The sequence below is a fragment of the Acanthochromis polyacanthus genome, chromosome 6, assembly GCF_021347895.1.
Source record: "Acanthochromis polyacanthus isolate Apoly-LR-REF ecotype Palm Island chromosome 6, KAUST_Apoly_ChrSc, whole genome shotgun sequence".
Classification (NCBI taxonomy): domain Eukaryota; kingdom Metazoa; phylum Chordata; class Actinopteri; family Pomacentridae; genus Acanthochromis; species Acanthochromis polyacanthus.
Window position 1 is genome coordinate 1,065,329 of NC_067118.1, and position 13,457 is coordinate 1,078,785.

At 39.2% G+C, this 13,457-nt stretch overlaps 1 protein-coding gene and 1 long non-coding RNA gene across 17 annotated transcripts in view; one reads left to right on the forward strand and one right to left on the reverse strand.

Annotated features, from left to right (window-relative positions):
• The window catches only part of LOC127534434 (tumor necrosis factor receptor superfamily member 14-like), a 162,335-nt gene that overhangs the window by 138,290 nt on the left and 10,588 nt on the right, over nucleotides 1–13,457 (reverse strand). The window contains exons 4-6 of one of the 16 annotated variants that reach the window (XM_051949636.1): nucleotides 12,642–12,767; nucleotides 12,104–12,259; nucleotides 11,523–11,610 (exon numbers count right to left, since the gene is read on the reverse strand). The exons of 13 other annotated variants lie outside the window; for them this stretch is intronic. In XM_051949636.1, coding sequence (XP_051805596.1) covers nucleotides 11,523–11,610; nucleotides 12,104–12,259; nucleotides 12,642–12,767 — 370 coding nt within the window. The remainder of the gene's footprint in view (nucleotides 1–11,522; nucleotides 11,611–12,103; nucleotides 12,260–12,641; nucleotides 12,768–13,457) is intronic. 2 more of the 16 variants (XM_051949637.1, XM_051949635.1) reach the window with 2 other exon arrangements.
• On the forward strand, nucleotides 7,306–9,645 carry LOC127534443 (uncharacterized). Its single transcript, XR_007942633.1, has 3 exons — nucleotides 7,306–7,412; nucleotides 9,234–9,338; nucleotides 9,525–9,645. It is a non-coding gene; the product is annotated as an uncharacterized LOC127534443 (long non-coding RNA).

A 13,457-nucleotide genomic window follows, 5' to 3' on the forward strand; every position in this document is an offset into this window, starting at 1 on the left:
GCTTCAGAAAAGGACCCATTATCTTCTGTTCCAGCAGTTTGTCCTCATTTAAAGTCCAGTTTCAGTCTGAAGTTGCTCCAACTGTGAGCAGAAGATCAATGGAGTCAGTGAGTCTTTAAATTTATTTTCCATCTGTTGTATTCCGGAGCGACTGTCAGACAAAGATCCAGCAGGAAGCAGGAAACTGTTGTTTTACTTCAGTAAAACTGCAAAGACGATGTGTCAGCATCCAGATGGATTTAAACTGGACTCTGAAGCACATTTACTCTGCAGGACACTGAGTCCTACCTGTTGTCCTGCAGATGGTTTTAGTCTGAGGAGAGAAAAACTTTCATTTAGAGCAGAAACTTCATTGACCTCATAAATATTTCAGTGAATAACACACTGCTGTCCTACCTGATGATATTCTCATAGGAACTGCCTCTGGTGGTTCTTATCCTGGCACGTGCAGGGGGGGGGGGGGGGGGGGGGGGCGGTGGGGGGGGGGGCGGGGGGGCTGGGGGGGCTGAAGCACCTGCCCTTTTGCACCTGATGCCAAAGTGCCCTTTTGTCAAAGTTTTTTTTTTTTTTTAAAGTGTGTGTGTGTGTGTGTGTGTGTGTGTGTGTGTTCTTGTACTTGCTACATTGTGAGAACCATTTTCTGCATTTAACTATCAAAGTGAGGACATTTTTACAAAGTGAGGACATTTTGGCCGGTCCTCACTTTGAAACAGCCATGTTTGAGGGTGAAGACTCGCTTTTAGAGAACAGGTATGAATTGAGATTTGGTTAGGGTTAGGGTAAGGATTAGGGTTAGGCAATCAGTTGTGATGGTTAAGGTTAGGGTAAGGCTCTAGGAAATGCATTACGCCTATGGATGTCCTCACTAAGATAGAAGTACAAACATGTGTGTGTGTGTGTGTGTGTGTGTGTGTGTGTGTGTGTGTGTGTGTGAAAATCTGTGCGTCCAAAATAATAAATAACTCAAACAAACAAAACAAATAATTCAGGTCTACCCTCAGTCGGTCACATGATCCAGGTAGACGTCAGTCACGACCCTGACGTGCCCTGACGTGCCCCGAAGCTCACCCATAGACTGTATATATAGTGGACGTAGCATCTGGCTCCAGAATTGAAGCCAACCCAGAAATGTCAAAAACTTGCAATATCACACCGTCCGCTAGGGTTGGCTCCAAAAAGCTTTTGCTCCATAGACCCCAATTCTTTTTTGGAAAAAATAAAATTTGATAAACTGATGTTCTACAGCTCAGGATTTTTTTTCCCCGTTACTTTTCATGGTCAAAATGAGAGATCAGGTGGCCGATCTTAAAATAATCAATACTGAATTTAAATAAATCGTTAAAGTTGGCGGAGCCAGGGGGCGTGGCTATACTTGATAGACAGCAACAGAAGCCTCTGCGGTAAAATGTGGGCGGGATAAGAGAGTCCTCAGCCAATCCTGCCCCTAGTTGCTCTCCGGTCCAGTCTGTTTGATGATGCTTTTTACGTCACTGGCTCCAAAAATCCAAAACGGCGACCAGGAAGTAGCAAAATCCGGGCTTCATTTTCTCACCGTTGAAACCAACGGGTGACGGAGGAGGTCCAAGATGGCGGAGTGAGAAGTCGCATTTTTGCAGGCTCTGTAAAAAAGTTATTTTTTTGTCCTTAACCCTTTAAGCTTCAGTCAATTCCAGCCGTTTTCAGTACAAAAAATCGCTAATATTCTATTTTTAAATAAAAAAAATTACGAAAAATACGGGGAATATTGGACGGGCATCACGAGGTGCATTTCCTTGAAAATGACCGATTCGGGGATTTTATACGACTTCAGGACATGTTTTGGACAAAACAGTTTACTGGCTTGTGTCGTCTGGATGTAAAAGGTTGGATTATGGCCGTTTTTTGTGGAATCTTTTTTTTTTGTGTGTAATAATAAACCCGGAAATGTGAGTCGCGCTGTGTACGTTGAAGCCGTGTATAGAGAACGGATGGATGAATATTCGTTTTTGTCGGACAAATGTGTTTTTCTCACCCGCTGTAGTAATCGCATCTGAAAGTGGTTATACCGGCGGATTCATGAGAATCTAAGCTTTCCATCGGCGTATAGTGTTTGTGTAATCGTGTTTGCAGCCGTCGGACATTCTTGAAATTCCTATGCAAATTAGTAGGTGTACCGCCGGCGGTACACCTACGACGCACTGAAGCGTAAAGGGTTAACTTGTTAACCTGTTGTGCACCAGCCCCCTGTCCTGTTCTTTTACTTCACTGAGGATATTTTTGCCAGCTGTTGTGTTAATATACCCTTTTTGGAGCTACGCAACCAACTTTTAACATGTCAGACCACGACTATAACCTGAAAAGCCTCCACGAGGCGTGTGATGACAGCGATATTGAGGATATCGACGTGGACCGAACCCCAAAAGAAGGCAGAAGAAATTTGAACCACACGCCAATTAAAAGCCCAAATCCTAAAAAGATAAAAGGGATGAGTGACAAAAAAGAGGAGGAAGCTGCAAGCGCTGCTATCCTCCAAGCCATTCAAGTTCTAACTAACAAAATGGATCTCCAGACCGAATTACTGAAGAGCTTTGAAAAACGCATTGAAAATAATACTAATGCTATCAAAGAGAACAAGGAAGAAATTGCTGAGCTCCAGGAAAAAGTTGACGGACTTGAGAAGGAAAACCTTTCCCTCAAGAACACCTGTCAGGAACATGCCCGTTACAAAAGGAGGTGGAATTTAAGGTTGACTGGGTTAAAAGAGAAAGATGATGAAAACACAAGAGAAATTGTAATCGGCATTCTCACAAGGGTTGTGCCACTGTCGGTTGAGCGACTACAAGAGACAGTGGACACCGTCCACCGTCTAGGAAGGAAGAGTGATGCTGCTACGTCAAACGGCACACCGAGGGTGATCATCATCCATTTCGGGATGAGAAACCGTTCGGGATGATGTCTGGAAAAAGTCTAAAGCAGCCAGAGTATGCAGTGAGATGCACATCCGCTTCAAGGAAGACTTCACCAGAGAGGATCGGGAGGCTCGTACCAAGTTATGGCCGGTCGTTCAGGAAGCCAGGAGAAGAGGGAAACGCGCCTCTCTGAAAGAAGGATATGCGCTGATTGACAATCATCGAGTGGATCCTAATTGATTTCCTCGGAGATTATTGGAGATCGCAGTTTGTTTGGCACAGGTACACTGTTTCTTTGTAAGGTTTATACCTGTGGCCTTCCTTTTGAGGGTTGCTGTTGCACAATAATTGTTGACAATAGATATTTACAAGGACATGCTGCTCATTCCTGCGCATCATATTCCTACGCATTCAAAGGAGTTTGATTTTCTGTATGTTATCCTTTATTTCACTGAACTGTAGGGGGTTGAAAAATAATGTTAAACGGAAAGCAACTTTTCTTTTCTGTAAGGAGCAGAAGGCAAATTTTGTTTTTTTGCAAGAGACTCACTCAGTAGAAACTGACGCAAAATTTTGGAAACAGCAATGGGGAGACTCTATTCTTTAGTCATGGTACTTCACACTCAGCAGGCGTGATGATCCTGATGAACAGATTTTCTGGGAATATAATTGATCACACAAGTGACACTATGGGACACTGGCTGATGGTTGTGGTTGAATTCAATGCTGTTAACTTTATTTTACTCTGTATATATGGTTACAACCACAAAACGCGTAACAAAAACTTCTTTTCAACCTTATGCCAACTGATTGAGGGGTGGAAAGTGACCTTTTCAACTGATAAACTTGTAATTGGTGGTGACTTTAACTTGGTTCATGACCTTTGGTTAGACCGCCATCCTTCTAGATGGCAATGTCATTATTATGAGGAAATTATTAGTGATTTTACCTCTCAGCTAAATGTAACTGACTTCTGGAGATTAAAAAATCCTAGTGTGAAACAATACACTTGGTTCAGTCCGTCTAACAATAATCAATGCTCTAGGATAGATTACTGGTTAATCTCAAGTAACCTATTTGAAAATGTCTCTAAATGTGAAATCTCGGCCTCACCCTTGTCAGATCATTGTATAATTTCATTGTCCTTTAAATTTCATAAAGCCGAAGTTAATCCTTGTTCAATATGGAAATTCAGTAACAATCTTTTGGATAATTCTGATTTTTGTAATAAAGTTAGAAAAATGAGTCAAGAAATTTCCAAAATGGAACTATCAGCTGTGGGTAAATGGGAATGGTTTAAATTTAAAGCTAAAGAGTGTGCTATTAAAATTAGCAAATATATTAGTAAGCTCAAAAAGCAAAAACAACAACTTATATTAAGAGAAATGAACAGTTTGTGTCATAAAGCTGAATTGTCTGTGGAAGAACATGCCAGGCTAAATTGCCTTCAATCTGAGTTAGATAACCTCTATTTGGAAAAAGCAAATGGGGCCTTTATACGTTCAAGAGCTCGTTGGTTAGAAGAGGGGGAAATTAATTCCTCTTACTTCTTTAACTTGGAAAAACAAAGACAGACAAGCAAGAAAATCCAAATATTACTTATTAATAGTGTTAATGTTAATGACCAAGACCTAATTAATGAAGAAATTAAAACTTTCTATACTAATTTGTACAAATCCAATTTTTCTGAAGGAAACTGTTTGTCGTTCTTTGAAAAAATTAGAGATTATAGAGACATAATAGAAAAAGAATTTAGGGACTTAATGGATGATAAGCTCAGAATTGATGAATTAGATTGTGCTATTAAGCGAATGTCCAAAGGAAAATCACCAGGTTTAGGTGGGTTGACCGTGGAGTTTTATACATTTTTCTGGAAAGACATATGAGTAATGCTTTACAACGCCTTTATTGAATGCATTTCAAAGGGTCATTTGTCTCCTACTATGAAAAAGGGACTTATTACCTTAATCCCCAAGCCCAATAAGGATAAATCCTTACTGGATAATTGGAGGCCGATAACTTTGTTATGTATTGACTATAAATTGTTAGCTCATGTGTACTCAAATCGTTTAGATGTAGGTCTAACCAAACTAATTGATGAGTGCCAGTCAGCATTTGTAAAAGGTAGAAGCATTCATAATCACACCAGGTTGATACTTGATATGCTAGACTATAGAGACCACATTAATACTGAAAGCTTTATACTATTTTTAGATTTCTATAAGGCATTTGATTGTGTCGAACACTCCTTTTTACTGAAGGCCTTACCCTTTATGGGTTTTGGGGAAAAATTTTGTCATATCATTAGTATGTTTTATACAGACATTAGCAGTTGTGTTTCCTTAAATCCAGGTGTGACCCCTAGCTTCAATGTTTCAAGAGGCATTCGCCAGGGATGTCCAATCTCTCCAAAGCTTTTCATCCTAGCAACCCAATTACTAACTTCTCTCATTAACCATTCAAGCGAAATAGAAAGCATTACAATTTTCGATAAAGAATTTAAATTGAGTCAATTTGCCGATGATACAGCAATTTTTCTGAAAAACAAATCCAATGATTCATAAAACCCTTGATACGATCTCCCTTTTTTCAAATGCTTCAGGTTTATCTCTTAATCTAAGTAAATGTGAACTACTCCCAATTCATACCAGTACTGACTCTACAATTGCTTCAATTAAAATAGCGACAGCAGTGAAATACTTAGGAATTACAATATCTAAAAACATCATCAGACGTGAAGACATAAATATCTCTAACCGTATATCAGCTGTTAAAAAATCCCTCAGTCACTGGCTGACCAGAGACCTTACTATTTTTGGTAGAATTTTACTGTCTAAAACTGAAGGTGTCTCTAAATTAATTTACCCTTGCCACTCCATGTATATTTCCACTAACAATATCAATAAAGTCAGTTCAATTATTTTTCAGTTTGTATGGAGAAATAAAACCCACTACATCAAGAAGTCACAACTAGTTAAAGAATATGATAAAGGTGGTGTTAAAGCTCTAAACTTTGAGTCAATGGTTGGCACATTTAAAATAAATTGGATTAAAGCTTGTCTGTCTCAGCCAAACTCCATGTGGTTTCATATCCCAAGATCTTTGTTTAACAGAATGGGAGGTCTTGACTTCCTCCTAAAGTGTGATTTTGAGATCAACAAAATTCCCATTAAACTCTCCAACTTCCACAGACAGGCTCTTCAGTTTTGGAAGATGATATTTACTCATAATTTTTCTCTTCATGGTTCAACCTTATGGAATAATAGAGTCATCTTAGTTAAAAATAAATGTGTATTTAAGAATGATTGGTTTGAGCGAGGTATAATTTTTGTAACTGATTTATTGGACTCCAATGGCAAATTATTCGATTACACAACTTTTATAACCAACTATGATTTAAATTGCTGCTACCGAGATTAAAATAAAATCTGTAAGGCAATTCCCCTGCCTTTGATTCAGATGATTCAGAGTATCATGAACTATACAAACGTGAAGGCTACATTGCCAAAATTACTTATTGATGACTGTAGTTTATTTGACAGGAAATGTAGCAACAAATTAATTAATGCTGCTTTTAAATCTAGAGCATTTCATGACTATCATAGAGGGGCATGCATTCAGGCTCCGGGGGCACTAAGTGTTTCTCTTAGGATCAAGGCTCTCACCAAATATCTTAAATGGCCCATCTCCCCAAAAGTTAAAGAAACTCATTTTAAGATAACCCACAATATTTATCCAACAAGTGCTTTTGTCAAGAACAGGTTTAGATTTGAAGTAGATCCCTGTGTCTTTTGTCATGAAGAAGAAGAAACACTGGAACATATGTTTTTTTTATGCCCTGTGTCTCAGAAATTCTGGTCTGATATAAGAAGCTGGCTGTTGACTAAAATTAAGGACATTCCAATCCTTGATATCCTTCACATTATGTTTTATATGGACAATATCAATTCATCTGTCTCTGTTATGGTAAATATTGTTTTGCTTCTGGGTAAATATCATCTTCATTGTTGTAAATGGAGAAATGTGAAGCCCTCCTTTAATTGGTTTTTAAGTGACTTCAAGCTGTACTATCTGTCACTCAATAAGACAAATTCCAATTCACTTGCCAGAATGATCAGTGCTGACTTTTCTAATTTTCTGTTATTTTAATTTTTGTTTTTGGACTGCAAGGCTATTGCTCCTTTTTCTCAAGTATATGCCTGGACTCATGCACAGTTTTTTCTTTTCAACTCCCCCTTTCCTCTAGTTTTAGTTTATTTTTTATCAGTTTCTTTTCTCATGAATGTCATTTTGCTTGTATTCCTGCAATGTGGCTTAATATACATTCTGTACTGTCATCCTCTACGAGATGTTGTATGCTAAATGTGTTCTGTTTAATCGTTAAATAAAGAAGAAAAAAACAACGGGTGACGTCACGGTTAGTTTACGCCTGTTTAGAAACGGAAGACCCGAAGGAGGACAACCAATGGTCTGGTGCTGCTAATCTTGAAAGGGAAGACTCAAGGAAGGACAACTGATGGTCCGGTGAGTATGTTTTGCAGCGGTACTCGTTTGTGCACGGTGTTTTCTTGCAAGATGACTGACGAAGTAAAGTGAGCATCCTGTGTGTGTGTCTAACACACCTCTCATCAGTTATAGTTAGTTAAACATCGCTTGTTAACCACACAGCGTGCTGAGAGGATAAAGTATGCCAGACTTCTTTTTGTTTCTGTATGTTTCTCTTGTCATGGGCAAAGGGCATCAGAGAGATGTATTATTTTACAGTCAGTGAGCTGCAGTGTGTTTCCTGTGTTTCTAGAGGCAATGAGGCAGAGGTGATGTTACTTCACTGAAACTATGCCATGTACATGTATATTCACTTAATTTTGGACTGGAAATTATTGTATTGCAATATAAATACAACAACATTAACAATTAGAATTAGAAGAATTTGAATTGTGATTTTCTCAACCTCTCATTTCAACATATCAGTATTTGTTTAGAACATTTGTATATGAATGTGTGTGTGTGTGTGTGTGTGTATAATTATATATATATATATATATATATATACACACACACACACAAATTATTATATATGATATCCATAAATATAAAATATATAGCTTTTATAACCTTGCTATCTTGCGCAAAGTGGATAGTCAAATTCAATAAAAGCACAAATCAGTTTAAATACATGATTTCTGTCATTAAATAATTTTTTATGCTTTATTATTAGCACTATGAATAATAAAGGGCAGATTATGAATCAACACCATGGAGTAAATGTCACGCGCTAGGCTGGGCAGACCAACACAGAGAGCACCACTACCAGAACCGGAATGATTGCAAGGATTTATTGTGGGAGGATGAATGTGAAGTGAGAGCAGGAACCAGAGTGCAGGGACGGGGAATGCGGGAGCAGAGGAATGTGGCCGGGTGGGTCCGGGGCCGGGGATCGGCGGTGGTCTGTGGTCCGGGCGGGAGCCGGAGCGTTTGGATGACGGAGTGGATCCCTGGCGGCCAGACTTCAGGGCTAGAAGTCAGCGAAGGAGGCAGAAGGCGGTTCTCTGATGATCCGGGGGGGAACTGAAGAGTTATCCGTGTCAGGCGGGGACGGTGCTTTTGTCGGCTGAAGTTCTGAGAAGGGGCTCCGGGAGGCTGGGTGCTGATGGTGTCTGGCCGGAATGTTCCGGGAGGAGAGCCGGAGAGCAGTGGGCAAGCGGTGTCTGCTGCGGCTTCAGCAGCCGGGAGGGAAAAGGGGTTTCAGGAGGGGGTCCAGGCAGAGTGGGGAATCCGAAGGGGCAGGGGACTGGCGCCGAATGGGTTGGGGGGTTCGGGTAAGGGTTCCAGGCAGGGAGGCTCCCGGGCAGCGGGTTCTGAAAGAGGGCAGGAGAAGGAACGTTAGAAAACGTCAAGAAACAAAATAGACTTCAGGAGGCTAGAAGGTGAACTGACTGAGCAGTATATTTCAACAATCTGGCAGGGTGTGGAGTGCTGAACCGGTATTTATTGCAGGGTGAGTGATCAGGGTGATTTCTTCCAGCTGCCCGGGGCTCGAGGAGGAGATTGATTACCCGAGTAGAGACAGCTGTGAAGCCGAGCTCTACTCGGGTGTAGTCCTGCAAGGGAAAACAGGGGAAGAGGGATGGATGGGAGACCAAAGAGCAGACAGGGAGAGAAAACAGGATAGAGGGTAAGGGAGGGGGGTTAGTTTGGGATGCCAGGTGGAGAGGGATAAGGAGAGGGCCCTGACAGTAAATCTGTGGTTATACAGTGTATGTCTTGAAAAGGTATGAAATGTCACTGCATGTGTGTGTGTGTGTGTATCAGATTGTGGTTTATCAATCATATTTCAATTTGCAGAGATGCCTTGTAAGGAGAGGAGGTTGAAAGAAAAACAAAAGGAGCTGCGTGAGGCTGCGAAAGGCAGTGGATCACTCACCAGCTGGATCACAAAGAGCACAAAAGGTAAGAATGACACAGGTACAAGCTATTTACATTGCAGAGGTGCTCAGTTAGAGATAACAATATGAAGCACAATTTCAGTGTTGTCGTCCTGTTACATTATCGATCATTGTGTATGGTGGGTTTATTATTGATTAGGTGTAAGAGATGTTAATTCGATTAATTGAGCAAATTTTGCCTTGTTTCCAGATGGTCAGGGAGTGAGTCATGACAGGTCAGATGAGGAGACGGAAATTCCAACAGAGGCACTGCAAGCTCTGAAGAAACTCTGCCAGGTCTACAACATTGAAGAAGACGACAAACTGCAGACAAAGCTTAAGGTCTTCCATATGTCATACTCATGCCCCTCACCAGTCAGTGCAGCATTTCTTCTTTCAGTGGTCAGAGAAAACAATGTGCATCTGGTTTTCCCTAACTTGACTGAGCTGCTGAAGACATACGGCACACTTCCAGTGTCTACAGCAACTGTGGAACGCTCTTTCTCAAAACTGAAGGTGGTGAAAACAAAACTTCGCACCCTTTGCACAGAGGAGAGGTTGTCAGAGCTTCTTCTACTGGCAATTGAGAAGGATATTCCAATCAACCACAGTGAGGTCATTGACATTTTTCAGGGCATGGGCAACAGGAAGTTGCTGTTATAACTGCAACAAAGAAAAACACAACTTTGTGATGTGTAAAAAGAAACCACAGACCCAGACAAGCACAGACAGACAAACACAGACACACACACCCCTCCTCTATTCTCTATCTCCCATTATAAATGTTCCCTTTTCAGTTTAATAAATTATTGTTATTATTATTATGATTATTATTATTATTATAGCATTTCTTGTTGGAATCATGTTTGTGTTTTGAGGTTGGAAAACAAAAATAAAGTTTTGAAATTAAAATAAAGAGGTGTCACAATTGTTTAATTTTTGTCCTCCAGTTTTATTTTAACTAAAAAACAAGGACTCCAGGAAGAGCAGCCACAGTTAAACAGTCCAGTGTCTAATGGGGATCTAAATTCAACTTCATACATTATCTTCCTATGTCCTAAATTAATGCACAGTCTGAATTATGGCTTTGTGGATATAGACTGTACCTTCACCTCTCCTTTATTCTGGTCGCCCATTAATGTTCCCCTTTCAGTTTATGAATGAGCAACTATTTCTGTTTCGTTCAAAAAGTCAGCCTGGCTGCAGCCTCTCAGCAGGAGTCTCCTACAAACAGTCAGCAGTATGGTAGGTCACAGTCAGCCATGTTCAATGTCAGTTATCTTTGCATCTTCTCATGATGACAAAACACTTGTTTAATCAGCTACTATCTCTCCCATGTTTTTTTTAGTGTCTACAGTCTCAGATCAATATAGCCCACCTCCAGCAGTGTCATCATCAGTAGCAGCAGCCTCCTCACCAACCCCTTCAACAAAAGCTGTTCAATGAACCCCATCAGGTCAAACACAGACTGTCTCCTAACAAAGATATGAGGTGTGTCGTATGTTGTGATTTTATGTTTCATTCTTTAAGAATATCTGCTACTACAATTCACCCAGGTATATAGTAGGTATGTTTCTGTATGGTGTTTATGGTGTTTCAAATTCGTGCTCCATGTGCCCCCCTTTGAACTTTGAGCACCTGCCCCTCCAAAGGTCTCTGCACGGCCCTGTTCTTATCCATTTTCTAACGAAGGCTGAAAAAAATTAAGGACATAATTCAGTTTCATTGACAAACTAAGTGTTGTCAACAGTGAACACACAAGACAGAAATAAACTTACTTGACAGAGAATGGCTGAACTTGTGTTTTTTTCTGCTATGAAACAAAACAACAAAAAACATCTTAATAGTCTTCACTTAGCAGAAATATTCTCATCCAGCAAAACCATGTTAACATTTTCATTGTTCTGTCATCCTCACCTTCTCTGAAAGACATTTTCTTCTTTCTGAAGTAAAACCAATAAATTAATCCAGCAGATATTAATAAAAAAAGTAAAACACAGGGGATGGTCACAGCTACTGCAACATTTGAACTTTTTTCTCCACATTCAGCATCAGTAGAAGAAGTTCCTGGTTTTATCACTTGAAGGTTTACTGATTCACATCTGTAAAAGACGGAAGGACATTTTACAGGAAAATGTTCAGATCCAACAGATTCTCTGCTGTTGTTAGAAGTCAGGAGTCTCCATGTGTGATTTAAAGCTTCACTTACTGAGTATGTGACTGACAAGATGTAAATGTTCCATTTGAAAATGTTCCAGCGCTGCAGTCAGAGCACACAGTGTCTGTGAAGGCTGTTCCTGCACAAACACAAATCATAGATGTGTAGAAACCACTTCAGAATCACATTATGAAGGACTCAGAGTGTTACATGATGAATGATGAGCAGACAGAACAACAATCCAACAGATTTAATCAGTTAATCATTCTGCTGAGGAGAAGATCAGACTGGAACCAGCAGAACGAAAAATATTAAAGGACAAATCAGCAAACATTCATTAATAAAGTCTAATTTTAGCTGCAAGAACCACAAAGAATCTTTGGTAAAACTGTGTTTTGTGGTTAATGTGAAGACATGGTTGAGGCTGGTTCAAGACAAAAAGAGAAAGAAAAGATCAAATGTGTAGACGATGTAGTTTTACCAGCTGTTGGTCAGATCAGATCATTATTTTATCTTCCTTTTGTCTAATTCTGGTGCTTCTTTACTCAAATCACAACTTAATGAAACTATAATAAGGTCAGACTCCCTGAATTTTTGCTGTTCTCATTTAACATTTTATCAGAAATACCAACCTGCTTGGTTGATGTATTGTCCTGGATGACAGATTCTGTGTTTCTGTGCTGCTACACAGTTGTTCCCTCTTGGATCAATACAGTAGAATCCCTCCAGTGGTTCACAAACTGTATTTGATGTTGTTGTACATGATGTCTTTACCTTCAGACCCAAACCTGTCAGGAAAGATTGAAGATGCACAGAGAACTTGAGAAAATGGATCATTTGGATTTGATTTAAAGTAACTTTACATATCAACAAGTGGACATTTGATTTCAGAGGGAGAAGGAAAGTTTGGTCTGTCATTCCAGCAACTAACAGCAGCTCATCATTGTTTCATAGAAATACTGAAAGAATCTGAATCTGGTCCTACAGTCTTTTCATAATTTTTTTTATCAATAATGTGGAATAAACTCATCAAACTGAGTCTCTGCACCTCTGTGATGACTCCGTTACATCAATATTCAGCAGCTGCCTCAGTTATTATAGAGCAATAACAGAGGAACAAGCAGTAACCAGCCAAGTTTAAACCAGAACATCTCTAACATGTCAACAAACCTTTATCATAGTTAGCGCAGTCAAAACACTTCTTCTGCCCAGTGGGTTTATCCACGTACGTTCCTTCGAGGCAGGGCAGACATGATGTTGGCCTGAACTCTGTACAATCAGTTTTAACTCGACTTCCTGGTGAAAATAAAATGAACAAGTCAGTTTAACACAGTCCTGCTTCCTTTTAACTAAACTCTCATACAGTTCATGTTGCCTGTCTCACTGTTATCCCAAATAGATGAAGCCACACTGTAAAAAAAAAAAATCCTAATTTTATGAAAATAACTCTCTTTACTGACACTTGCAACAGTTTTCTTTGTTTTAATTGTATAGCCAGGTCTGTAAAATTAGACATTATCTATAAATTAAGAATAAAACAGCTATTAAATGACAATAATAATCTGTAATTAACTTAAATGCAGCTCTTGCTGTAAAGGTTCATGCTCATTCTATCAATTTAATGCTTTTCCTCATCATTTTAAGCTAAATTGTATTAGTTTTATAATTTTCTGTACTTTCATATTTAAACTCGCTTGTATTTTCAAAATAAACAAACTTTGTTTTTATTATATTGAATGCATTGGTTGATATTGTACATTTAATCTGAATAAACTGAAATAAAGTGTTTTACTTTCTTTGTCTTTCAAAATAAGACAGTTTTGAGCTTCTGTTATGTTTGATCGTGATAATTTTGGTCAAAACTGAGAAATTCAAATTGTTTTACTGCAGATTTTAATTACATTTTTGTGGAAGTGTTTGATTGTAATATTTGAGGGAAAAGGCTGTAAAATAATTTTTTTTTCAAAATATATAATAAAAATGTCT